At 46.0% G+C, this 27,669-nt stretch overlaps 1 protein-coding gene across 2 annotated transcripts in view; it reads left to right on the top strand.

Annotated features, from left to right (window-relative positions):
- Ripor2 (RHO family interacting cell polarization regulator 2) overlaps positions 1–27,669 on the top strand; it is a 207,742-nt gene that overhangs the window by 137,454 nt on the left and 42,619 nt on the right. Inside the window, exons 2-8 of one of the 2 annotated variants that reach the window (XM_051169326.1) lie at positions 11,516–11,642; positions 13,328–13,483; positions 15,653–15,731; positions 17,338–17,361; positions 18,494–18,547; positions 19,919–20,068; positions 23,436–23,499. In XM_051169326.1, coding sequence (XP_051025283.1) covers positions 11,516–11,642; positions 13,328–13,483; positions 15,653–15,731; positions 17,338–17,361; positions 18,494–18,547; positions 19,919–20,068; positions 23,436–23,499 — 654 coding nt within the window. Of the gene's footprint in view, positions 1–11,515; positions 11,643–13,327; positions 13,484–15,652; positions 15,732–17,337; positions 17,362–18,242; positions 18,548–19,918; positions 20,069–23,435; positions 23,500–27,669 lie in introns of those variants that run through there. The other variant, XM_051169321.1, reaches the window with a different exon arrangement.

Genomic DNA, 27,669 nt, shown 5'->3' on the forward strand with positions numbered 1-27,669 from the left:
ATCTGCATAGTAAGTTCCATAGTGAGCTACATAGTGAGACCCTGTTTTAAAAAAAAAAAAAAAAATTGGACTAACTCTGAAGCTAGGTTGTTCTGCAATTAAGCAGTAAGTTGGCATTTTCATTCTCGGAACATACACACATTTATTTATTGTTTGTTTGTTTGTGGCCAGTTATCCTTCATTCAGTAATAATTAACATGATTTCAAATGAATCACCACAAATTTTAGATCAAGGTAAAATTATCATCCAGATTTATTTCAAGACAGAAAATTAATTAAAGACAGCAGATCCATCCGCTCTCTCTGAGTGCATGGTGACCGGAAAGTAAACATTCAGCTGACTCATTCCCTCAGGAGAAACAGAATCCTACTTGTGTGTGCTAAGAGAAATCGAAATACAAAAGTTGGGTGTGGTGGCTCACACCTGTAATCAAGTAATCAAGGCACTTAGAAGACTAAGGCAGGGGGATTGCCATAAGCTCAGAGTCAGTCAGAATTACATAGTAAATTCCAGGCCAGCCCTGAGCTAAAAAGAGAAACAACTGGAGGGGGTGGGGAGAGAAAATATTAAAATATCAAAGTAAGCAAGCATTTATGTTTTTATCAAATTGTAGTACAAACCAGGTGAGCATTGTTCTTGTCACACATTCACACCAACATCAATATCCCCTTGTCAGCTAATACTTTTCATAATAATTCCAAGTTTCAAGTAGTTTTTATTACTATAAATTAATGTTTACATAAGCAGATCACTCCAACTGCTAACAATATTGAAATCAATCGGAACACACCGGACTTCTGGAGACTACCTGATGCAATCAAGGAGATGAAATGGGGCCAGAGAGCTGGACCAGCAGGTGAGCATGCCTGCTGCTCCTGTGGAGGAGGGGTTTAGCTCCCAGCACTCACAGCTGCCTGTAACCCCAGCTCCAGGGGATCCAATGCCTTCTTCTGGCCTCCAGGACCACCTGCATATACAGACACATAACTAAATCATCAAATACATTTTTAAAAGAAAATTAAATAAACTAGGTTATGAGATAATTTCTTATTCACAAACAGCCAAAGAGTAGGAGAGAATAATTAGTCTTCCCACATGAATTCTTGAGGCTTCCCTCTCCTGGGTGGGCCCTCGCTTTCTTTTCCATCCTTTTTTTTTTTTTTAATTTATTCTTCTCTCATACAATATATCCCAGCCATAGTTTCCCCTCCCTCCGTTCCTCAAGCCCCCACTTTCTTAAGGGTAGAAAAATAAAAGGGAAGTCCAGTGGCCAAAGCAAGAAAAAAATCCAGTTGCATCTGATGATGATCTGCAGTTCCTTCCCAACCCCCCAACAGCCCCTTTCCAAGTACTGGAGATTGAACCCATGGCCTCACACACACACACAGAGAAAACTCTGTACCACTGAACTACACTCCTAGCCCTGCAGGCCCATTTTTAAGCCCCTCTGAGCAGTGCTGCATATGTACGCAGATCTATAATAAGACGGCTGAATACTAAGCATGGAGATGCTGCTTTTGAAGTGTTGTCATAACAACAGGAATAAAATGATGAATTAACCCCAGTTCGAAAGGAACGGCTTTAGAGTTTACTATTGCTGACTAGCTCAGACGCAGGCCGTTATCGGTCGTTTTTGCTAGTCCACAGTTGTAACTGTATTGACATCACAGAACCACCACCCTGTGCTCTGTCAGTTCAGTTTACTTAATATGTGTTAACATGGCTATAGACATCTGATGACTTCTGGACAGGGAAGAGTCTTTTGGGGATGGGGAGGTGGGGTGGGAGTAAGGGAGGTATGGCTCCTGGTAAGTGGCCCATGCTCCAGTGAATGGCCCACATTCATGCACAGATGGGCAGCACTACTGGGACTCAGTGGGTGAAAAAGAATGAGGGAGGAAGAGAAAGAGGAACAGGAACAGGAGGGAGCTGGAAAGACAGATGGTTCAACAGTTAAGAGCACTTGCTACCCAATCATAAGGACCAGATTTAGACCCCAGCATCCATGTCAGGTACCTCAAAAATGCCTGTAACACTAGCTCCAAGGGGTCTGATGTTCTCTTCTGACCTTCATGGGCATCTACAACTATGTATGTATACATTCACACCCACAAAAATAACACAATAAATCCTTTTTTAAAAGGACAATAATGAAGTTGCAAGGGGGACCTGTTGTGGGCAGCTGGGGCAACTGGGGAGAGGAGTGGCTACCATCTTAATACATTTGTATTTACATATAAAATTCTCAAAGAATAAATAAAATAATGCAGCATAAAAATAAGAGGAAATGGAAAAAGGGTATGCCCACAGAGAAAAATAGCAGGCCCTATGAAAAGATTTTACTTCAGATAAATTCCTGCCTATTCTTTAACATGAAATGCAGCACATAGCTTTATGTTTAAGAACCCAGATTCATTTCCTACCTGACTCCTGTCCCATTAATGAATGCCAGTCTTTACCAGGCCCACAATTTGCAATTACACTTCCTAATGCACTGTTGGGCATGTTCTCCTAGAACCCAACAGCAGTCTCTGCTTAGCATTTCCAAAAGGAAGATCAGTTCTGGTGAGAACAATAAAACATAGGCACTTGTCAAAAAAAAAAAAAAAAAAAATGGCAGTTTTAGTAAAGCCAAAAAACACGGGAGAGAGCATGGCAGTCTCACTTTGAGGTCGGTCATTATTGAAGGAGTTGCCCAGCTCCAGTAATGGTCAGGCTGAATGCGGATCTGCTGGGAGGAGCCGATTTTCTCCTACACCACGATGTTATTTTTCAATCTGATGATAAAAAAATAAATAAATAAGGGTTCATGGTGGGTGTGTTTTTCTCTCAGCAGGATCAGCCAAGCTGTCTCCAAAACCATGTTCCCAAGTCACGTTCCGCTTTTGATATCCATGGGTTTAAAAGGAAAAAAAGGCAAAATTACTTATTATTACAAAGAGCCTGAGCTGCCTTTAAGTGCCCCGTGCTCTTGCCTTCCAGCCCGCTTTGATGTGTTGTGTGTGCTCAGTGAAATCCTGCGAGTGTTCTAGGCTTTGCATTTTAAAATGAGTGATGACAACCTTAGTCAGAATCAACCCAACCCCTCCAGAGACTTAAGTGGGTTTTGTGTCCTGAATCATTTCTCTTCTAATTACCGTGAGGCCAGCTGCTACTCCCTGCATTTATTTAATCCACCAGAACGGAAGAAGGGGCCGAATCCTCATTTTCCCCAGGGCTGAAGCACACTGTCAATTATCTAGAAGTTCCTACAACTGACTAAGGCGATGAATAGACGGGCTGTTAGCATTTCTTCTTCGCTCTTCACATGACTCAGGCAGACACTCAAAATAGCTTCCACATACTGTACTGTGCTGTCATCTTTGGGGAGAGGATGTAGGAGAGAGACTGGGGACAGAAGATTACTTCCTCACTGTGCATTTTCTCAGCTGTGAAATGCTCATGGGCTTATAATGGGCAAGCTCCACTTGATTGACGAAGCTCAGATGTCTCCTCAAATTGCAATTCTAGGTAACAGAAAAGCCCTTTGCCCCATATTGGCCATGCACCTTTCTCCTTGAAGCAACCGTGGTAACTTAGGACAAGAAAAAAACAGGACTTACGTGGGTAAACTGAGTAAAACTGGTCAACTTGGCCCCAAAGCCAAGTTTTGTTTGTGGGGTTTTTTTCTTTGTTTGGTCTTGCCCTCTACACTGAGTATCAACGATAGCTTAAAAGATAGCAGGCAACCCTCAGTTACAGTCTGATGGCACATGCCTGTAAGTCCTGCATTTGGAATCTGAAACAGACGGACTACAAGTTCAAAACCAGCCTGGACTACATACTGAGACCCCTGTCGAAAGAAAGAAAGAAAGAAAGAAAGAAAGAAAGAAAGAAAGAAAGAAAGAAAGAAAGCCAAACAAACAAAAAACAGTTGAGTCTTTCTTAAGACAATAGTAGTAGATTATGACCCAATTGAAAATAAGAATCTATGGGTTCATATTAACAATAAACTAACTGATTAAGGAATACAAGGAGTAGGGAAAGCCCCTTCTTATACACCGAGGAATGATGGAATTCAAAGAGGCCATAAAGCCACCATCGCAGTTATAATTGACTGGAGCAAGAATCAGCAGATGGCTTACAGTTCAGCTGGGTTGACTGGAGAATGAGCCTCAAGAATCCACCCGTGTATCCCCGGTGCTGCGATTATAAGCGTACACCTCCATGCCTGCCTTTTATGTGGGTTCTGCGAATAAAACTCCGTCCTTCTGCTTATACCTGAAGCGCTTTGCCAACTGTATTAGCTCTCTGCTGTCTTGTACTGTTAAACAGAAGTTTTCCCATCCGTGAGGATGTTAGTAGTTTAGAATGACCCAAGTGGTCTTGTGATTTCAAGATTGGAGGATGCTTCATTCTCACTGGAGATGCCTAACGCTCACACTAAAATGGAGAGTACAGGCTAGCAAGATGAGTCAGGTGGGCACTTGCTGCAAAGCTGAGATGACCTGACTTTGGCTCCTAAGGACCCACAAAGTGAAGGGAGAGAACCTATCTATGCCCACAAATTGTCCTCTGACCTTCCCACACATGTGCCATGGAAAGTGCATATATATGAGTTTTCTCTGTTTCACAACCACAGAGCCTGTAGCTGCCCAATGATGCCATTTGCTTACAAGGCCTATGCACATGCCATGGTCCCTTCCGACCATCTGCTTCCTAAGGAGTGAGGTTACAGAAAGTCACATACATTCCTCCATCCATTTTTATCTTAGCTAGAATTTGTCATCTGCTTGACAGTGTTGACATCTAAGAAACAATTATTGGCATTGCATTGGTTTATTTTTAAAGTAGCAATGCTTTTTTAAAAAGTAGGTAATGGAGGTAGGTGCTGTGGCGCACGCCTGTAATCCTAGCACTCAGAGAGGCAGAGACATGCAGATCTCTGTAAGTTCAAGGCCAGCCCGGTCTACAAAGCGAATTCAGGACAGCCAAGACTGTTACACAGAGAAACTGTCAACAAACAAAACAAAACAAAAAAGGAGGTAATGGGGGCTGGAGATCTGGCAGCTCCTCCAGATGACACAGCTTCTGTCAGAACTCACACAGCAGCTCACAACCATCTGTAACTCCAACTCCAGGGGATGCGAAGCCCCCTCTGTCTTTCAAGGGCACATAGTGCACAAACACATTGAGACAAAACAAACATATAAAGAATAATCTAAAAACATAGGCAATGACCTGAATACATCTCCTTTTCTTAAAGATTAGTCAGCCCTGTAATGGGTGCCTTGTAGGTGTGGATTAAGTGAACACCTATTTTCAGGATTCATCTCAAACAATCATCTAGCATAGCAGGCTATTTACATTGGGCTCACATGCTTATTGAGACAACTGAATTATACTTCTGCACTTGACCGAGATGTGCAGGAACATAAACAGTAGGGCACACTGTTAGGGAAGGAGGGACCTGCCAGGCATGAAGAAATGACTCAGAGATCAGTAGGCCCAGCGTGCTGCCTGTGACGTGGCCTTGCTAGGAAAAGGAGCAACTTCCTAGGGTCACCTATGCTTGGGGGAGGTGTCCATCTCACCCCAGTGTTTCCTTTTCTTGCCCTCATCTCTTGGGTCTCATGATAAATTTTCTGGAAATTGATGATGACTTTTAAGTTAACCTTATTGATCTGAAATTCCTCAGCCCTAACATTTACTCATCTTGTGTTTCTGGCGTGGCTCTTAGTAAATGTACATCGTCCCATATTTAAAATTATTTATTCATCTGCCTTTATGTTTTGTTGCAGTGTAGGGAGTGGAGCCGGAGGGTTTGCGCATCCTAGGCAAGATCTCTATGATCCCAACATATCACAGTAGAATTCTAGCTTCTATCATATTCCAGAAATTCTCTGGGCCTCCCGAGTGTTTCTAGCCGTGGCCAATAGAAATCGACTGACGCGGTTGCATCATTGTTGCTGCGGCTAGCGTTTCAGCTGTGTTGTCTCCGGGCCTTGGCCTCAGTCAGTCCGGTTTGTGGAGCCAGTGTAGGTAGCTTCAGAACTTTGACGGTGCTTGATTTCTCGGTGGACCTTTGTCCGTGAGCCATGCTTCAGCAGGAGCAGAGATGTCCCTCTTCTTGTCACTTCGACATCACGGACGTCTGTTCTCTGACGTCATCGTGGATGTTTCATGATTGCCTCTTTATGGTCCTCGGGGATTTGCTTACACAGGAGAAGGAAAGCCCATGAACGTCAAGGAGATCGCCTTCGGCCCTTGCCACTTCTTAGGTTTCATGACGTGCTATCTTACAGCTGGAACACAAGTGGATGTGATGCTCCCCTCTCTCCCTTGCAGGGCTTGCCTTTGCCCATGGCCAAACTCTCTCCATCTTAAAGTCAGAAATAGAAACATAGGTAATGCAGTCTATGTGGGTTTCCTTTTACTGACCAAAGAAGAATGTGGGTTAAGACAAAAGTTAATGTATGAAACCCAGCCTCTAAAGAACTTTAGAAAAAAAGCTTGCTAGGAAAAGCAGCATGCAATAGGTAGGATGCAGTGTGCACCACAGTCATGCTTGCAGGGAGAGGGGAGAGTTGAAAAGTATACAAATTCCACTGTGGTCCTGTGGGCAGTGAGAACAAAGTGGTCCTTCCTTCTGGTTCCTGTCCCTGCCTTTGCTCTGCTCTTCTCTGTTTTCCTGATGTTGGAGATTGTTTTGATGCCTATGAAACTTAAAAAAAAAAAAAAAAAAGAACCCAGCTAGTCCTGTTTCCTTCATGCATTTCGGTGTTGTTACATCAACAAAGCCTTCTGCCTCTGGCTGTCTACTTGGTTTGCTCCTCACTCTGTTTTATCAAAGGTTCTCAGTGCTTCTGCTTTGAGCTCCTCGGTGTGAAGAGCCATCCCTGGCATGCGTGCGCGAGTCTGCAGGAGATCTGCCCCTTGTCATACCTAACTCAGTACTAGAGGAGCTGTTGGCATTTGAGGAGAGAAATATGTAAACACAAGCTGACCCAGCCGTAGCGTGTTTTGTAATTCTGAATGCCAGCTAATAAAGCCATAGCACAACATAGAACCCAGATTGGACTCTCTGACATCTTCCCATCCCTTCTGGTGGCATTAATGAGCTACAGTTGGGACCACACTGTACGGGCAACTTCGACAGATATTTTTCATCGTCTCCAAGCAGAAAGCCTTCCAACAGTGACTCCTGTCACTGGCTCTTCAGCATCACATTATTTCTAAGTTCTCCAGGTAGCTCTGGTTTACAGTTCTTTCCTGTCCTTTCAGGACCAATCACAACATGAGACTTAGTAAAATGGGAGGGAACCAGCCAATCACCTTAATCTCTTTCCATCTGCCTCAGCCTCTCCTCCAACTCCTGGTTCAATGTTCTTGTACCAAACCTGCCTCATGAAATAATGAGCCTTCTTCTGATTCCGCCACATGATGTCCAGGTCGAGGAGTGGCCAATGGCATCACAGTGTTTATAGGATGATGTGCAAAATCTCATTATTCTGATTTCAAAAGATCCTTGTGTGTGAGAGAGAGAGAGAGAGAGTGCATGTGTGCATTGATGATTATTGCTAGAATGGAAGAGATGAGTTGAAGTTAAACCTCTCGCCCCAGCCATGCTCCTGAAAGTTACCCACTCCCCACAGGAAGTTAGTAAGAAGTTCCTGAATAACGTATCATCTCCCAAATCATGTATATCCGAAGGTACTGCAGAACCACCTGCTCTTAGATGCTTTTGTCATCATAAAAGAGAGGAGAAATGAGCAGATTGGACATTCTAGGACACAAGTTTTGTAATGTAGCATCTCACTCACCTATAACACCAGAATTTTCCAGGTGGGGGCTTAAGACTGAGTAGCAAATGAGGCATGGTAGACAATTATCCCAGTACTCAGGAGGCTGAGGCCAAGCCTGGGCCACAGAGTGAGTTCTGGGCCAGCCTGAGCTTTATAGCAATACCCAGCCTCAAAACAAATGAATGAATATTAAATAAAATGAAGAATAAAATTTAAGAAAATGTTTTGGGTTTATTAAGTTGTAACGCTGTTCTAAGTCTTACACTTTACCCAACATGAAGGGTTTCCCTTTGCTCTCTTATTCTCCTTTTTGTTTCAAGCCTATCTTAGTGCAACTAATTGTGTAATGGAAACTTCTAAGGCAGCATCTTCCCAGCTCACCAGAGGGGCCATTGGAACAGCGGTATACACAAGTCATTTCCTATATTAATTGGCCTAGAATGTCTGAGGCTTGGAGCCAGGTTACTGTAGCTTAATCTACAGATGCAAAGAATAAGAGAAAAAAATCTTCTGGGTTTTTAATTTTTTTTAAGATTTATTTTTTTATTATGTATACAGATTTTGTTATATAGATGGTTGTAAACCAACATGTGGTTGCTGGGAACTGAACTTATGACCTTTGGAAGAGCAGTCAGTGCTCTTACCCTCTGAGCCATCTCTCCAGCCCCCTGGGTTTTTTTTTTTAAGTGAAATTTCAGCATGCTTATACTGTAGCATATGGAACAAAGGTGGCAGGCTCATCCGAGCGTGAGACCAGCCATCTCTACACAGCAAGTTCCAGGCCAGCCAGGACTGCCTACAATTCCAGCTCTTTGAAGGCTTAGGCAGGAGAATTACTATGAGTTCAAAGTCACTCTGGGTGCCTGAGTGAGTTCTAAGCCATTCTGGGCTACATAGTGAGACCCTGTTTCAAAACACCCACACCAAAAATAAAATAACAATATATATACACATAATTTCTAGAAAATCTGAGACAGTTAAATATTTTAACTAGATGTAAGGTTCGTTGGTTCGAGACTTTAGGTGTGAGAAGCCTGGGAGAATGAGGAAATAGAAGGATCCAGAGGGTCCTGGAAAACTACAGGCAGGTCTGGGCTCTGGGGTCCTCCTCAAACTATGGCACCAGCCAAGGAAAATATAGGCAGTAAACTTCGAACCCCTATCCAGACTAGCCGATGGACAGGATATTCTCCACCGTTAAGTGGAGAAGGAGATCTGACTTTCACACAAACTCTGGTGCCCCATATTTGACTATGTCCCTTGGATGGGGACGCCTGGTGGCACTCAGAGGAAGGATAATAGGTCTCCAAGAAGAGACTCAATACCCTATGAGCATATACAGGGGGAGGAGGTCCCCCTTAGTCACAGACATAGGGGAGGGGAAGGGGGGGAAGCGGGAGGGAGGGAGGAATGGGAGGATATAAGGGATGGGCTAACAACTGAGATATAATATGAATAAATTAATAAAAAAAGGTTCGTTGGTTCGTTTGTTTTTAATCAAATGTCTGTGCATCATTAGACCTGTTGAACAATTTACAGATGCGACACAATAAGATTTATCAACCTGGGGCTACAGAAAAGGCTCAGTCATTAAAAGCACTTGTTGCTCTTCCAAAGGGCCTGGGTTCAATTCCCAGCACCCATATGGCAGCTCACAACCCTGGTTCCAGGGGCTCTGGCATCCGTCTTCTGGTCTCAGTTAGCACTTCTAGCTTGTGGTGGTACACAGACATATTCTCAGGCAAAAGAACCATATACATAAGATAATAACAAAAAATTAAAAGTATTTGTCAAGTTGAGACTTATTGAGATGAGTGTTTGGCTGTCAAATTATTGCATACAGGACTGGCAGTGTATCTCAGTGGTAGCATACGGGAGGCCCTGGGGACAGTCCCTGGCACTGAGCGAAGACAAATACAAGCCATGGTGCATTCCTGACAACTTTTAGAAGTTTGCAGGTGACATCATGCTGTACGAGGCCGGCGGGTTCTGTGAGCCCAAGGACCATGTCCTCAGTGAGGCTACCCAAGGGCCAGCAAGAGCAATTGTAAGAACTTGCTGATGGATTCAAGAAACTGGGTTTCTTTGTGAGCCTTGTGGCTGACATGATGTGAACAGGACCAGCCTCGTGTGTGCCCAGGCACTGCGCACAGTCTATTACATATTTCTATTTCACTACATTAAAATTTCTAAAGAAGCCTTTCTGTCTTTGGCAGCTATGAGGCTTTGTCCCATCCCATGGAAAAGCCTGCTTACTGCCCATGCCCAGACTGACCTCCCTGTGGGTGAACACCTTGTTACCTGCAGTTAGACACATGTCTCCCGGAGGGGTAAAGATTTGAACCCCTGCTTCCATGTGGAGGGGAGTCTGCTGTCTGAGGGGTTAGCTGTTCTCTCTCACTGCTAGGGTCCTTAAAGAACAATGGGTGACACTCCCCAAAGCCACCAACAACTGGTGTGTCTCCCTTGGGAGGTTTCAATGTGCACACTCACCTATTCCTGCTAACTCAGGCCCTGCCCACGATGATGTCACCTGCTGGGACAATGGCACATGCTTTGAAGCTGTCTGGTTGGCGGTGGGTAGGGTTACTTCAGTTCTAGGACAGTCCCTTGGGGGACTAACCTTGGGCTGAAGTTGCATTTTGACACTGTACCTTGGTCTGTCACAGGGAAACTTCACAAAGCCAGACAACTGAAGAAAGGATCGAAAAGGATGGAGTATGCTGTGGGCCTTCTTATCTGAGGCAGATTATCCTTCCTTTTGTGAGCACTCCTTCTGCCCTTCCCATTTGCCCAGCCAGCACAGTGATACAATGTTACCTATCAAAATAAGGAGAGAAACGGGGAGAGACTTTAAATGAGTTCATCTTTAAAGAAACCTCGTGTTTTCCACTTTCTGCACAAAATCCCATCTGCAGGCCTGACTATATTCTGACTTTCAGCTTGGACTGTCCGAAACGTTGATGGTGGCTCATCTGTGCGGTGTTGTCATAATTGAATGGACAGATTGATCACAAATGTTCTTATCTTTAGTAAACCTTGGTTGAACCTAAGAAAGGGTTGAAGGAGAAGGAAGAGAAGAAAAGGAAGGGAAGGGAAGGAGAAGGAGGGAGGGAGGGAGAGAGGGAGGGAGGGAGAGGGGGGGAGGGAGGGAGGAAAAGAACTCCTAAAGGAAACAGACATGGGTTGGGAAGGTGGGAATGGCCCACTTGCTAGGCGGGCTTGAGGATGAAGTGTCAATACCAGAACCCACATAAACGCTGGGCAGGCCTAACAGCTGGCCTATAATCCCAGCATTGGGAAGCTGAAAACTGATGCTCGGAGCAAGCTGCCTAAGTACACTGCCATATTGTCAGTTTCTGCATTCAGCTGAGAGGCTGACACAAACAGTAAGATGAACACATTCTAGGAAGAAAATCCACATGCATACACACATGTGCCCACACACATGCAAACACACATAAAAACATGGGCATCATATACACATAACTTCCCCCCGACACACACACGCACACAAAGAAAACTTAAGTGGTACTAATTTTGTGGGTTCGTGTTTATTTTGGTCTGAATGGATGAGTATCTTTTTAGGAAAGCCTCAAAAGCATTTCATGGCCCTTGTGGCCAGGACCTTATGAGTCACTTCACCTTGTCACGCCTCTGAATGTTGACAAGCTCAATGTTTGTGTGTGAACTGCCTGGCAGTTACCATGATCTTCCTTCTGCCTTGCAGGACTACCAACCAGGCTCCCAGAAATCATGCTGGTGGGGCAACAGTCCTTCTCACCCGGAGGACCCAATGGCATCATCCGGAGCCAGTCCTTTGCTGGTTTTAGCGGCCTGCAGGAAAGGCGATCCAGGCGAGTGCTGGGTGTTCCTCCTGGGATGCTGTAGAAAGAGGCAGGGGCTGAAGAGTGTCCCTGGCTGACATGCATGAAATGTATGTGGTAGCTAATGACTTCTTCATGGAGGAGATGATGCACCCAGTATTAAGTGATATCATTTCTAACATTTAAAACTCCTTGTGCAAAGATGTATGAGGATTTAGGATGAGCTATCCCTTCATCTGAACACATACATGTGTACACACGTATACATATCCTTAAATGGCTGGTTTATCCTAGCTATTATGAGCCATCATGTCCTCACTTTTCAGGACACAACCACTCTAAGGTATGGTTGAGGGGAAGGTTTTTAATGTAGATATGAGGGAGAGTACAGCCAGCGGCATCTGGAAGAGCCAAGGAGAGAAAGTAACACACTGAGAATGGCCAGCAGGGTAAACTAGGCCATGTGAAGGGGTGTGTGGTGGGGGAAGCAGGAGAAGGGGCAGAGAGCAAGGGAGCAGAAAGAGGACTGAGAGAGCGCTGAGTGCAGCTGAAACGGTGGGGTTCTATGGGGATCAGAAGCCAGGGGCTGGCAGGAGGAGGGGGGAGCCCTGAGCTGGAGAACCATAGCGTTGAGAGCAAGACGAGAAGAGCCGGGATGCCAGCATGGACTCAGGAACAGGTATCTGCAGGGCTGAGAGAGCATGAAGGCCAGCACTGCACTTTGGTATGCTAACAGTCAGGCAAGGAGCTGAAGGTGTTGACTCCTCCCTGCCTCCCTCCCAACCCTTTTTAGAGCACATTTTTCATTACTTTCCTCTTCTGGAGACTGTGTTTGGTGTGAAATTACACAGTGGATAAAGTCTATGCCTCACCGAGTGACTCTGAGGAGCTGATGTCATTCGTGTGGGGGTTGGGAAATGAGGCTCCAGATTCCCTGGAGTCTCTTCCTCTCATAAAACTAAGGCAACACAGAGAGTGAGAGGGTAACATACAAGAAAGCTCATGCTTGGTTTTTCTGAAGGGTGCAGCGCTCCCTTTTCCAGGTTCATAGAGACAGTCTGTCATGATGATGATGATGATGATGATGATGACGGTGTGAAGAGTGATAAAGGATGACACCCAAACAGCTTCTAGATGCATGCACTGCACCTGTGCATACACTCACAGACCTGGACACACAAAAAGAATTAAAGTAAAATAAGATAAATACTACTTCAAGGACAGCTCTAAGTACAGGCTACATGTGTTTCTGTTTAATGTCCTAGGACATTACCTATTTGTCATGCCTTGGCACTTTACCCACAAGGTGTTGCTCGTGTCCTAGAGAGACATAAGTTTGCATCTAATATTATGCAATGATTTTTCTTTTCCTTTGGTTGGATATAACTTCTACCTGTTCCTTGCTTCCGTATTGAAACTGACAATACGGCAAGGAACCATTTATCCCTGGCTCCCTCTGACCTAAACCACAAGAGAACCCTCAAAAGGCATACATCCCAAAGCCAGGCTGCCTCCGGGGTGGCTTCTGCTCAGCAAAGCTTTCAGCAAACAAACGTCAAGAGACAAAATGTGTCCAGTTGGGATCTGTTGACATTCAGGGCCATGTTACCTTCTTCCAGAGCACTAGGATGAGGGCGAGACAATTTAACAGGCATTTCTCTAGTGGGTCTTTTGGTGCCTGAGGCTCACAGTTCCCTTCTCTTCTCTTTCCTTAGGTGTAACTCCTTCATTGAAAATGCCTCTGCTCTCAAGAAGCCTCAGACCAAGCTGAAGAAAATGCACAATCTAGGGCACAAAAATAACAACACCCCGAAAGAGCCTCAGCCTAAGAGAGTCGAGGAGGTCTACAGGGCCTTGAAAAATGGACTCGAGTAAGAATAATAGACTTGACAGTGTACCTTTGGGAAAGATCTTTTTCCTTCCTAGAATGACCATTTTCCTTTCTAAAAGCTAATAGTCTTAGGAAACCATTTTGAAATGGCCATGTGGGTCACACTATTTTATCCTTTTGTTTGATTTTGAAGCGCAGCTCAGATTGGCCCTGAACTCAGTTTGTAGACCTTACAGCTCTGATCCCCTGGCTCCACCTGCCAAGTGCTGGGACTGCAGAAGAAAAAAGTGTGCCAGCATGCTTTATTGTGTGTGTCCTTCTTGTTTTATGGCTGAGGCAGCTTTTAATAAGTGTCACAGATGGGAGACCGTTTGTAACTGCACACCGTATCCATGACGCTGAAGCACACTTGACAACAGTAGTGTGTTCACGCAGACAATAGTGGATAGCCATAGCTGCACTACAGAGTGCTATACAAGGGTTCTGGGCCAAGTGTGGTGGGTCACACCTGTAATTCTACCCATTGCTCAGGAGGCCAAGGCAGGAGAATCATCCAAAGTTCACACTCAGCCTGGGTGACATAGCATACAACCTGCCTCAAACACACATACACAGGATCCAGAGGGTCCTAGAAACCTACAAGAATAACATTATGATGAGCAGATCTGGGCCCAGGTGTCCTGCTCAAACTATGGCACCAGCCAAGGACAATATGTACAGTAAACTTCGAACCGCTACACAGATCTAGCCAATGGACAGGACATTCTCCACAATTGAGTGGAGAGTGGGGTCTGACTTTCACACGAACTCTGGTGCCCCATATTTGACCACGTCCCCTGGATGGGGAGGTCTGGTGACACTCAGAAGAAGGATAGCAGGCTACCAAGAAGAGATTTGATACCTTATGAGCATATACAGGGGTAGGAGGTCCCCCTCAGTCACAGTCATAGGGGAGGGGAGTAAGGGGATAATGGGAGGGAGGGAGGAACGGGAGGATACAAGGGATGGGATAACAATTTAGATGTAATATGAATAAATTAATAAAATATATTAAAAACACACACAAATAGCTTGCAAAAGGTTATGAAACCTTCCTGCATGTGTTAAAAGGACAGCTTTTCCAGAAGAAATGGTATCTAGCACTTGGTAAGGCGCCTACTGTTGCTACTGGCTTTAACTAGACAAAACTAGTGGCCCAGGTCCTGTTGTCTACCTCTTCCCTTCCAGTTACCCTTTCATTTCTGGATTTTCAGCCTCAAAAGAGCGCGTGCACGCGCGCGCGCACACACACACACACACACACACACACACACACACACACACACACTTTTCCCCTTTCTTCAAACTAGATAGGATCAGATGCAACTAGTACTGCTTTCAAAATGCTCCCCAGCCACAGAGCAAAGTGTTGATTATTTTCTCAAGAGGAGAGAGAAGGGGGAGACGGGGTCTCACTCTGTAACCCAGGCTAACCTGAGAGTTACTATGGAGGCCAGGCTATGCTAGAATGCGTAATAGCCCTGCTTCAGTCTCCAAGTGCTGAGCTTATAAGTGTGTCTTAGTTTGAGTTTTATTACTGTGAAGAGACACCATGACCAATGCGACTCTTATAAAGGAAAGCATTTCATTGCGCTGGCTTACAGTTCAGAGGTTTAGTCCATTATTATCATGGTGGGAAGCATGGCAGCGTGCAGTGGAGAAAGAGCTGAGAGTTCTACATCGTGATCCGCAGGCAGTAAAAGGAGACTGTGTGACACAATGGGCATAGCTTGAGCATAGGAGACCTCAAAGTCTGCCCCACAGTGACACACTTCCCCCAACAAAGCCACACCTCCTAACAGTGCCCCTCCCGATGGGCCAAACATTCAAACACATGCGTCTATGTGAGCCATACCTGTAAGCCACTTCCTGACTAAGATGCCAATTCTCTTTTCTTTTCTTTTCTTTTCTTTCTTCTTTCTTTCTTTTGAGCCAGGGTTTCTCTGTGTAGCCTTGGCTGTCCTGGAGACTTGCTTTGTAGACTAGGCTGGCCTCAAACTCACAGCGATCCACCTGCCTCCCTTAAGTGCTGGGATTACAGGTGTGTGCCCCCATGCTGGCTGAGATCCCAATTCTTAGCCGGGCCCCCTTCCCTCTCAGAAAGCAAAGTTCAGCAACTGCCCAGATCCCTCATGAACTGAGAACTCACCACAGTGTCTTACCTTTGCAGTGAGTACCTGGAATTTCACCAGACGGAGCTGGACAAGTTGACTGCTCAGTTAAAAGATATGAAAAGAAACTCTCGCCTGGTAGGTGATCATAAGTTTACTAAGGAGGGTCGGGCTTTCCTCTCCTCAATTACTGCAGGGCACGGGTAGGGAGGAGAGGAGTGTTCAAGAAAAACAGATACAAGTAGCATAGCTATTGCCTCCTGGTGTATATTTTGAAAGGAAGGATTGCTGAGCATGGTGGCCCATACCTGCAGCCCCAGAAGCAGGGAGCCTGAGGCAGAATGATGGCCAGCCTGGGCTACATTAAAGGGAAACCTTGTCTCACAAAAATAAATAAATAAATAAAATAAAACAAACCAAAAAACCCACAACAATTTGTGTAGATTGTGCTTCATGATGAAATAAAGATGACAAAAATAGTTTTTAAAAAGCCCTCTACGTGGGGCTGGAGAGATGGCTCAGCGGTTAAAACCACTGGCTATTCTTCCAGAAGTCCTGAGTTCAGTCCCCAGCACCCGAGTGGCAGCTCATGATCCAGTGTCCTCTTCTGGACAGGCATACATGCAGACAAAGCAGTCATATACACAAAACATATAAATATATCTAGAAAAGAAAACTCTAAATAATATAACAAAGTGATGTGCTCCTAGCATCTCCTTAGTACATTCAGAATTCAAAAATAAGAACGTTTTGCTTTATCTCCAATTTGTAAATGTAGGCCAGTGTCCTAGTTTGCACTCTATTACCATGATAAACACCACAGCCTAGGGCAACTTGCGGAGGAAAGGATTTATTTTTGTTTCCATCATAGAGAGAAGTCAGGGCTGGAACCTGGAGGGAGGAACCTTTAGCTGAGGCCATGGAGGAATACCCTTACTGTCTTCCTCCCCAAGGCTTGCTCAGCCTGCCTTGTACAGCACTCAGGACCACACACTCAGGAGTGGCACCACCCACAGTAGGCAGAACCCTCCCACATCGATCATTAATTAAAAAAAAAAAAAACCTCACAGACTCCAATCAGATGGAATTTTCTCCATTGATGTTCCCCCTCTTCTCAGATGATCCTGGCTCATGTCAAGTTGACCAAACTAAGCAGCACAGTCATTGACAGCTCACAGGGAAGGAAGAGAGCGAGGGGCCAGTGTGAAAGCGCCTTCGAGCCCCATTAGAATCCGTGCCACTTGACAAATGTTCTCCATTCTGATGTGTTTGTGAGGACTGATTTTGCTCATATCAAAGTATTACTTATCACACCTTAACATTTCATGGCAGCAGAAAACCCCAGGCGAGTCTGCATCCATAGACCTGCCAGCTGCATTTAACATGAGCTTATCTTTCACTTCGCTGGCTTATAGACTGAAATGCTTTGATGGCTTTGTTTATGAACCCTGAAAGCTGCCTAGTAGAAGCTGGATGTGGTGGTGCACGCATTTAATGTCAGCACTTGGGAAGCAGAGGCAAGCAGATCGCTGTGAGTTTGAGGCCAGCCTGGTCTACAAAAGTGAGTCCAGGACAGCCAAGGCTACACAGAGACCCTGTCTCGGAGGGGAAAATCCAATAGAATTTGGTGGGGTTGGTGACTCCTTCACAGGCAGTGTAGAGGTGTGAACTGAGGCACTTATTAAAGCAGGAAGCATTTCTGAAGGCAACGTGTTGTAACCGGGAGCTCCTCTTTTCATTTCAGGGCGTGCTGTATGACCTAGACAAGGTAGGCTGTCGTCTGCGCTGCGGCGCTGCTGAAAATATAACTTTGCACTTTGAGCGGTTGTCAGTAAGGGGCCCTTGGGAGGATGTAAGAGTCCAGACAAAGGATGATTTTCTCATCGTGGGGGAAAAAACATCCTTTTTTTTTTTGGTTCCGTGAAGATGATGAACATCAAAAAGGACATTCTTCAGCTCAAGGGGAAACAAGGCCCCCTGGCTGTGGGTTTACTCTGGTTCCTGGGAGTCTGGAACTTGTCCCTAGAGACCCTCACCATGTGGTCTGTACATAGTAGCTGCCCTCAAATCTGAAACATGCCGGGTCAGAAAATGCCATAATTGTTTTTGTACCACTGAAATGATCCCGTATATAATATTAATATGATGTTTCAAAATTATATTATAAAAATAGAAAAAAGATTTCAGTTAAATATAATTCTTTTGTGTAAAATATATATTCTTATATTTTTGGTTGTGAGCCTAGCCTTTAATGGCCGAGTTGTCTCTCCAGCCCAAAATATGTATTCTTATTGACAAAATTCTTCAGGCCTTTTAGAAGTGAGATTTTTTTCAGTCACTCTCCATGCTGTTCTACGTACATGGCTTTATTTTAAATGCCTAATCATGGTGTATTTTCTGCAAAGATATTTTAAAGGGCAATTAAATCAAAAGTATGTTACAACAATATATATAATTCACAGGGATGGCATGAGTATCTGTGAGAGCAAACGGACAGCTATCTGTCACAATGGACAAATAAGGGTTATAAAATACAATTCCATGTACAAAAAGCTCATTTTAGAACACACAAAATGTCTTACGAAGAAATTTAAATATAGTCCAAATGAGACTGATCCACTAGAAATTGAATGGATCTGCCGTCTCGGTGTTAAACAAGGGATGGCCATAATTAGTTCAAACTCATTTCTCAGAGTAGTCAGAGTTTGGAAAATATTTTCCAAATTAACATTAGAACAAATGTAAATTGGTGGCCAAGGTGGGAGGAAAAAGAAAGCAGGAAGTACCATATTTCCGGCACTTGTGAGGGGGAGGACATAGTGATGAAATTGCTCTCGTGATCCTAATCAATGGCACTGCGAATGGCTGCGCTCTCTTCAAGCTCTTCCTTTTAATTCCAGCAAATTAAAACGATTGAGAGATACATGCGACGCCTGGAGTTCCACATTAGTAAGGTAACCATTGCTGCTCTCATCTTTGCATCTGTGTTTCTGCTCTTAGTTACTCCCCTGCTCTCAGTTACTCCCCTGCTCTCAGTTACTCCCCTGCTCTCAGTTACTCCCCAGTATATGCTCGCCCTGAGTGTAGCGTGGGTCCAGGACGGCTCTAACTAATAGATGTCTAAGCTGAACACAGAAATGAAAGCCTTGAGGCTGGAGAAATGGTTCAGTACTTAAGAACACAGGCTGTTCTTACAGAAGACCCAGGTCTGGGGTTCCCAGCCCAGACGTGGTACCTCACAACCACCTGTAACTCCCATTCTAGGGGATCGCACACCTTCTGCTGGCTTCCATGGGCGCCTGCACTCAAGTACACATACCCACACACCGGCGTACACAATAGACACACAGTTAAAAAATAAAATAATCTCTCAAAGAAAAAGCCCGGCTCCAGGCTCAAGACAATGGTTCTGTGGTTACAAATACTTGCTACCCAATCACACGATCGCAAGGACCAGAGTTTGGATCCCCACATCCATGTCACACTCTGGGTACACCAAAAATGACTGTGACCCCAATACCAAGTGGGGCAAAGACAAGAGGGGTAGGTGGGCCTTGCAGTCCTTCAACTTAGCTGAGAAAACCTGAGCTTCAGCCAGGTTCAGGGAGAGACCCCCTCCTTCAAAAGAATAGGTTGAGAGTGACAGAAGATGACAGCTGGCACCATATTCTGGAGAGAGAGAGAGAGAGAGAGAAGAGAGGGGGAATAGATAAAATACCGACTCCAAAATTATAGGTATCACCTGTTGACATACTTCTTAAAGTGATAATAGCTTTGCATACTATACGTTTGCTCTTTGATGTAAAACTAGGACCTCTCCCAGTGCTTGCTCTATACACAGAGGGCTCCTGGCCTCATTGTCTAACCCCACAGTCCAGCACAGACCTACAAAGGTATCCAAGTGTGCCCCCACTTCTCTGTCTCTCTCCTCTGACGCCCCCCCTCCTCCCTCGTCTTTCTTTTTGAGGCAGGTTCTCAATGGAACCCACAAGCCTTCCTCCCTCAGCCTCCCAGTTGCTGGGATTACAGGCATGTGCCAACTTGCCCAGCTACATGAGTCAATTTAAACTATCTCAGTGGTAGCCTCAAAGACATAAAAGGGCCTTTTCGGCTTGGAAACAGGATTCGAGCAAAATCGGCTTGGAAACAAACAAATGGGTCGCATAGTGCTGAAAACAAGCGGCTGACCTACAGTAATCACCCTCGACAAGTCTCTGCTTCTTGAGAACAGAAATACAGTGTGTCTGTAAGGGCAGGACAGCAGCCTGTGGGGCTTCTCTCAAGCATGACAGCCATTTATCTGTTTCCTGTTTGGGTTCTGGCAGGTAGATGAGCTCTATGAAGCCTATTGTATCCAACGACGTCTCCAAGATGGTGCCAGCAAAATGAAGCAAGCCTTTGCTGCGTCCCCTGCCAGCAAGGCTGCCCGGGAGAGTCTGTCCGAGATCAACCGCAGCTACAAAGAGTACACGGAGGTAAATCCCGCGGTCCTTTTCCAGGGCCACGTCTGAACTGTTAGTGCTGTCAGAAAGAGGTGACCAGCAGCACACAAACCCATTCTGTCCACACACTCAAAGGCAGCCAGGCCCGCTGGCACAGGCCTGGAACCCCTGCTACTTAGGAAGTTGATGGTGATTGCAAGTTAAAGACCAGGCTGGCCAGTTCAGTGAGATCGTGGCTCAAAATGTAAACAAGAACGAAAAGGAAAAGGTAAAAGAGAAATGGAAAAGTAGGACAGTGGTAGAGCACTTATTTACCTGGAGGACATGATGCCCCTCCTCCCCCTCGTATAGCAAAAACAAAAAACAACAACAACAACAACAAAAAACAAACCAAAAACTTGCAAGCAAAGCAATCATGGAGTTGTCTAAAGCAAGCCACAATGCCCTGAAGGAAGAGCAGACACCATGTTAAGATGGCTAGCCCACATATGGTGTTAATACTGGAATCCTTTCTGCCTATGGGTTTTTTTAGTGTGTGTGTGTGTGTGTGTGAGAGAGAGAGAGAGAGAGAGAGAGAGAGAGAGAGAGAGATACACAGACAGACAGACAGACAGGCAGGCAGGCAGGCAGGCAGGCAGGAACAGGCAGGCAACAGACGACAGAACAAGACACAGAGACAGAAAGGCAGGCAGACAGACAGACAAAGACAGACAGAGAGACAGAGAAAGACAGACAGACAGAGAGAGAGAGACAGAGAGAGACAGAGAGGCAGATAGACAGACAAAGACAGAGACAGACAGACAGACAAATTTTTATCCAAGATAAAGAACCATGAACAGAAATGTATCTTCCTCGTGTCTGGCAGTCCTAGGGCCCAAGCATCATAAGACAGGGAGGTTTCCACGGCCCCTAGGGGTCACCTAACACTAATGCATGCCCTTGATGAATGGACTGAATTATTGAAGCTGCACTTCTCACTGTCCCCGGAGACTTTATTCAGAGATCAGATGTCATCAGTGAAGGCATGGCTTGCGCAGGATCTGGTGAGCAGTTCTCAGAGCTAAGCATCTGTTTTCAGGTCCCTTTCTGCTCTCGGTTGCCCCTTGTCTGGACCAAAGAAGTCTTTAGCTTTTCATGATTTAATATTAGGCTCTTCTTTGCCTAAATTCCCCTTTTACAGAAGAATATTTTTAAATTCATAAAATAAGATGGGCATAGTTGTAATCCCAACACTTGGAGGCTAAAGCAGGAGGATTACTGCAAGCTTCAGGCCACCCTGGGCCAAAGAGTGACTACCAGACCAGCTAGGACCACATAGCGAGAACTTGTCTCAAAGCTGGGGAAAGTGGTACATGCCTGTAATCCCAGCACTCGGGAGGCTGAGGCAGATGGATCGCTGTGAGTTTGACAACGCCAGCCTGATCTACAAAGGCAGTCCAAGATAGTCAAGGCTACACAGAGAAAGCCTGTCTTGAAAAACAAAAGAAAGAAAGAAAGAGAAAAAAGAACTTGTCTCAAAATAAATAAAGGACTTTGGAGATAGCCAGGCCATTAAATGATGGCTGGAAGAGGGCACCAGATCATCTGTAACTGGAGTTACAAGTGGTTTTGAGTCACAATGTAGGTGCTGGGAACTGAACTTGGATCCTGTGGAACACCAGCTTGTGCTCTCAGCCACTGAGCCATCTCTCCAGCCTGGTGAGCACACCAAAATTACAGGATGCAGCAACAGCCCCAATGAACAAGTTAGTGAAAACCATGAGTGATTTTATCCCAGCTGTCATCCCAGCAGCAGGTCCCGGCATGTTTTCACGTATGTAACAGTGTTCATGCTTGCCTGCATCCATGGTAGGTTTTGAGCATGGGTGACTTCAGCCTCAATGGTCCCTGAGTTCTTGAGACAGCAGTAGCAGTCACAGCATGCCTGATGACATGTCTGGTGTGTCTAGCAACTTGCCGAGAGGCCCCAGGCTGTGAGGAAACAAACTGTGTTGCAGTGGTGAGATTTTGTTTTGAATGACTTCAAGCTACTCAAAGCACGGACCTGAGGAAATGCTTCCCAGATTTAACAAGCTCTCTGAAGTACTGAGAACTTCCCACAGGAAGGGTGATGCCACTCTCCCGTGTCTCACAAGAGTGACAGTGCTGAGCAGAATGGAGAAGGGAGGAGGAGGAAGAAGAGGGTGGGGGGAAGAGGAAGAGGAGGAGGAGGAGGAGAAGAAGAAGAAGAAATGGGGCCTCAGGCCTTTCAGATATGCTCTCTGGAGCCCTTGTGCCTGTGGGTGCTCACTGAGTGGCCTTGACTTTGTCAGAATGGCAGCCTGCACAGCCCTCAGTGAAGCCAGCCAAGAGAAAGAAGTTTGTAGACAGAGTGATGGACAGTTCTGCTTGCTGTAGTAGAGAGACTTCCAAAGCTTGCCCCGGCTGAGCTGCAGGAGGCCCTCACTGGGGACAGACACTGCCTGGGACACTTTAAGTCCACCTCTAACTGTCCCCCTTAGGCCATCAGGTACTGGGGCAGTAAGACTCAGCCTCAGCCTCTCACTCCTCATCACCACAGGGAGGAGGAGACCCCCTACTAGATGGGGGGGGCCAGTCTGGAGGTTCAATACATCACATTAGAAAGTCTGTCTCACTTGAGCAGAATCAAACTCCTATCCTCTTTTTCTAGCCCAAATGTGTGTGGGGTGTGTGTGTGTGTGTGTGTGTGTGTGTGTGTGTGTGTGTGTGTGTGTGTGTGTGTGTGTGATATAGAGAGAGGCAGCTATAGAGACCTGAGGAAGACCCTCAGCTGTCATCCTCCCAGGTGCTACCACCCATCTTGTTGGCTTCTGTTTGTTTTGTTTTGAGACAGGGTCTCACACTGATCTGAACTCTCTAAGTAGGTGAGGCTGGCCAGCCAACAACCCCAGGAGTCTGCCTCTCTCCTTCCTTCTACTGGGATTACAAGCACATACCACCATGCCTGGCTGCTTTTTCCTTATTTTTAATTTAGCAAGTAAAAAATACATATATATGTATGGTATATAGCATGATTTTATGAAACAGGCACATACTATAGAGTGGCTGACCCAGCTTGTTTAACTCAGAGCATGGATCTCTTCCTATGTAGTATGTAGTGCGTACTGCCTGATCCCCCATCACAATAGTACCGCCTTTTGTTACAGCCCCAAGTTTGTCATGTGCGTTTTGGAGTTGTCTGAGTATTTGGATATCATTTACCTAGTCCATCTAAACCCCAGCCATCCTGTGTACTGGAAGCCTGGGTCTCGATGGCTATACTGTGTATGTAAGCACAGCAAACAGGAAAATGCCTCTTGTTCATGCTGTCACTACTGAAATGCCTTGTGCTGCAGTGTGGAGGGAGTGGGTCTAACACCATCTTTTGTGCTCTTTGCAGAACATGTGCACCATTGAAGCGGAGCTGGAGAGCCTGCTGGGAGAATTCTCCATCAAGATGAAAGGTAATCTTCTACAGAGATAGGTAAAGGCACCATCTCCAGAGCTTCATAAGAAGGCATGCTATAGGGTCACCACTCTCCAGCCCTCCCACTCATGCTGATGTCTTGATGAGTCTCTCCTTGAGCCTTGCCCTCACACTTGAATACGGGGTTTACTGTGGGCCTATGTGAAACAGACATAAAAATACAGTAAGTGAAACAGACAGCCTCAGAACTCACGCCCCAGGTTCAGTAATCAGCAAGGTTTTGCCATATTTTCTTTTTTCTTTTCCCCTTTTGATGACGAATTGGAAAACTCCAGAGGAACAGAAGCCAGATATCTCAGCCAGCACCTGGAAACTTCAGGACGGGTCTGAAAGAATAGGGCCATCTTATGTAACGGCAGTGCCATGTCCCGTTGTCCCATGATCACATCTAACAAAACTAACAAGCCTTTGTTAGTAACCTACTTCCTTTGAAGATATCCCCAGCTGTCTCAAAATGCTTCCTACAGTTGCTTTGCTTCCATTAGGACCCACACAAGGTCCATGTGCTACAATCAGTTGTCAGACGGGCACCCTTTAATCTGCAAGCGTGTCCTACCTTCTAGACTTGCCTGTTGGCCTCTTTGCACTGTCATTTAGTCATCTGTCTATTTATCTACTTAGGACGTTTGAGTTTGAAGCAGGGACAGTTGGCCATGGCAGTGTGGGTATAAAAGAGCTCATAGCTGTGGGCATCTGCAGCTGAGACCCCTCAAATTTCCTAGGACCAGGAGCAAAGAAAGGACAATGCAGGTGCTCCGCTCACTTCCCTCTTTTTGTTTTATTCAGCCCAAAACCCCAGCCTACAGGATGTGGCCACCCACATTCAGGGTGGGTCTCACCTTCTAAATTAATTAACCTTGGAAACACCCTCACCAACACATCCAAAGGGTTAAGCTCAATAGTTCTCAGGGCCAGCCCCTCCCTCTCTCCCTCTCTCCCTCCCACCCTTCTTTCTTGGCAGGGTCACCTGTAGTATTTGCTTAACAGCTGAAGCTAGCCTTGAATTCTCAATATTCTTACCACTAACTACTCACTAGGCACTAGGGTTATAGTCACTGTCTCAGGCAAGAAGATAGATATGCGTAGTTGGTCTAACAAAAGTTATATCTGTGTAGTTGGTATAACAAATGTATTTTATTACGCTGAGGGTCATCGCACAAGCTCCACGCTCTAAATTCCTTGCAACGGCCCTAAGCCTATCTCCCCAAGGCTGCTCACCTGCTATCTCCCCAAGGCTGCTCACCTGTGCTGCATATCTCAGCTAAAGGTCAGGCTCAGTCTCCAACATAAGTGAGGGTCAGGATCCTAGGGGAGACCCTCCAACCTCAGGGGTTCCTGAATAAGCTATTTTTACATGTCTAAAGGGCATTTTTACAGTCACCCACCACTGTACCCAGCCTTCTAGGCAGTGTTTTATTCAAGCAATTTGACCATGGAAATAAGCCATCACAGATGCAGTATGTGGGCACCTCAATGCCACATTATGAAGAGGTTCTAATGGCTGAGCAGACACCATCAACCACTGTTTAAATGCTGGTTTTCCCAAGAGAGGGGAGTCCTTTCACCGTAAAACATAGGCACCCAAAAAGCATGGCAGGCGAACTCGACTGCCACCCACCCACATGATCCAAATCTCAAACCTGGAGGACCTAGGTAAGGAGATGACAGTCAGATTCTGCTGAGGTGGAGATGTCCTGGCCACCCGCTGTGAACCAGGTGCCTTGGTCTGAGGTAGGGAACATTTGAGCTGTCTGCTCCGCTGTCCCTCTGCCCACTTTTCTCATATGCTTCCTTGGCTGCGTATCACATCTACCCTCCTGAAGTGAAAAACCCAGAAACTACATCTGTGATTTCACACACACACACACACCCCACTACTACCACCACCACCACCACCACCACCATCTTCTTCTCCCTCCACAAAAGAAGTGAGAAGGCCTTCCAGCTTCTGTGACATCATAGATTCCCATGAGGCACTGCCTGTCCATTTTGTTTGATTAGTATACACGCCCAATCCCTACCCTCCTGTCCAAACCCAGCTAATTTCATCAGAGCCTCAGATCTGACAACCCTCAACTTCCTCCCACCACACCCTCCCACACTTCCCTTTTGCTCAGCCCCAAAAATAACTACAATATGAAAGGCAGTTGTCCTGGTGATGGTGCTGATGATGGCATGAGGGCAAGAGGTACTAAGCTATGCATGCCTGCCTTTGCAACCTCATGACGACCCCTGGACACCGCAGTTGTCTGGGCATGGGGGACGGGGTCTGGGGGAACCTCTGAATAGCACACCTCACTCAGTGAACATGCATGGGCAACTGGACGAATCACATGACCAAACTGCTGTGGAAGCCCAAGCTCAGGGTAGATGGAGGGGTGGCTGGCAACAGAGGCAGGAGGATCTGTGGGTCTGTGTGCAAAGCCAGCTTGGGCTACATAATAACATGTCTCAAAAGAAAAAGGGAAATTAAATCAGATTTGGTGATCCATGCATTAAGCTCAGCACTCTAGAGGCTGAGGCAGGGGGATTGTTGTAAGTTTAAGGCCAGCCTGGCCTTCAGAGTGAGACACAGTCTATATAATGAAAGAAAGAAGGAAAGAAAGAAAGAAATGAAAGAAAGACAGGCAGGGAGGGAGGAAGAAGACAAGACAAGAGGAAAAAAAATTAAGAGAAGTTTTACACTGAGGGGAGGGTTGGAGGTGGAGGGAGCTTCCTAAAATAGCCTTTGGCTAGAACAAATAAGCTGAAAGTCCTTCCTGAAGGTGGGGAAGCTACCCAAACTGTCAGGGAAAGTGTTGTTGGCCCCTGTGCTCTGTAGAAGTGCTGTGTGCACCTGTTTAGGCCAGACTCTGAAAAGCCCGAGTGCTCCCCTCCCCCCATCCCCCAGCTAAGGAGACCGGATTCAGAACTCCGAACCAGGAAGTTAGGAAACCTGCCCATAAAGCAGAAGGCCTGTATTAACATACACAGCGGTCAGGTACCTGGCAACTTGCCTTAAAGTAGGAGGTGGCACTTTGAGGAAGGTCATGGCAGAAGTGGGAAACAGTGGAAGACTTCTCTCACCAAACCATGTCTGAGCAAATGGAGCCCGTGGCACAGGAAGCCAGGTGGGCAGCTGTGTGGCTGTTTAGCCGCCCTGTGGCTGTTATCGGCAACTTTTCTCCACTGTGATAAACTCTCAGAGAGAAACAACTTAAGGAAAGGATTCGTTGTGGCTTAAGGTTTGGAGTAACTCAGTCCACTATAGGAGAGGGAGCTGTGGTAGCTGGAGGGGCTTGCAGCTGAGGCAGGGGTTAAAGTGCATCAGGAAGCCAAGCAGGGACCGGAAACAGAGCAGGCCTATGAACCTCAAGCCCCACCCTCCTGTATCTGATTCCCTCTAGACCTGCCCTAACCCTTGAAGATTCCCTAACCTTCCAAGCCAAAGCCACCTGGCTGGCGATCAAACATTCGACCATAAGCCTGGGGACATTCGGTGTTCACACAGCCTCACTGAGGCAGCACCCTTCCCTCGGTTCAGGCTGTGGAAGCGCTGTTACATTAGTAATACAGGGGAGCAAGTTAAAAGATCCAGAAGATGGGAGACCCATGTGAGGGAACCGAGGGACAGTTTCCGAGTGGCCATAATGGAAACTTCTTAGCTGATATAACAGTTACCGCCAAGGAGATGAGGAAACATTGAGTTCTCTACAGCGGTAACAGCCCTAGCAGGGCTTCCGGCCAGAATTGAAAGAACCCTTGCCAGGCCCCAGAGACCGGCTGTCACTGTCACCGCCACCGCTCCAGCATAGGTGCTCTCTCTGCAGCCTGCACCATAAACACCATCACTGGAGAGCTTTGAAAAACGTTTCCGGGAACTGGTTCCTCATGAACGCCGCTTTTCTGCCGTTATCACTGTCACCAGAGGACGGGAAGATGCCTTGCAAGGAACACCAACAAAGTGTTCTCATTACACGGGCACCGAGGCCCACATCCATCACGGCCATGGCCCTCCCTCTCCCGTGAAGTTCTTCAAATAGGAAATTTCTAGTAATTTTGAGAAGGGGGGCGGGGTTCGTCAAAGGACATCCTCGGCCCCTTTTCCCACCTTATCCATCATGGTCCATGGCCAGCTATTGTCACTGCATAGGTAAACAGGCAGTGG

This window comes from Acomys russatus, chromosome 3 (genome assembly GCF_903995435.1).
Source record: "Acomys russatus chromosome 3, mAcoRus1.1, whole genome shotgun sequence".
Taxonomy (NCBI): domain Eukaryota; kingdom Metazoa; phylum Chordata; class Mammalia; order Rodentia; family Muridae; genus Acomys; species Acomys russatus.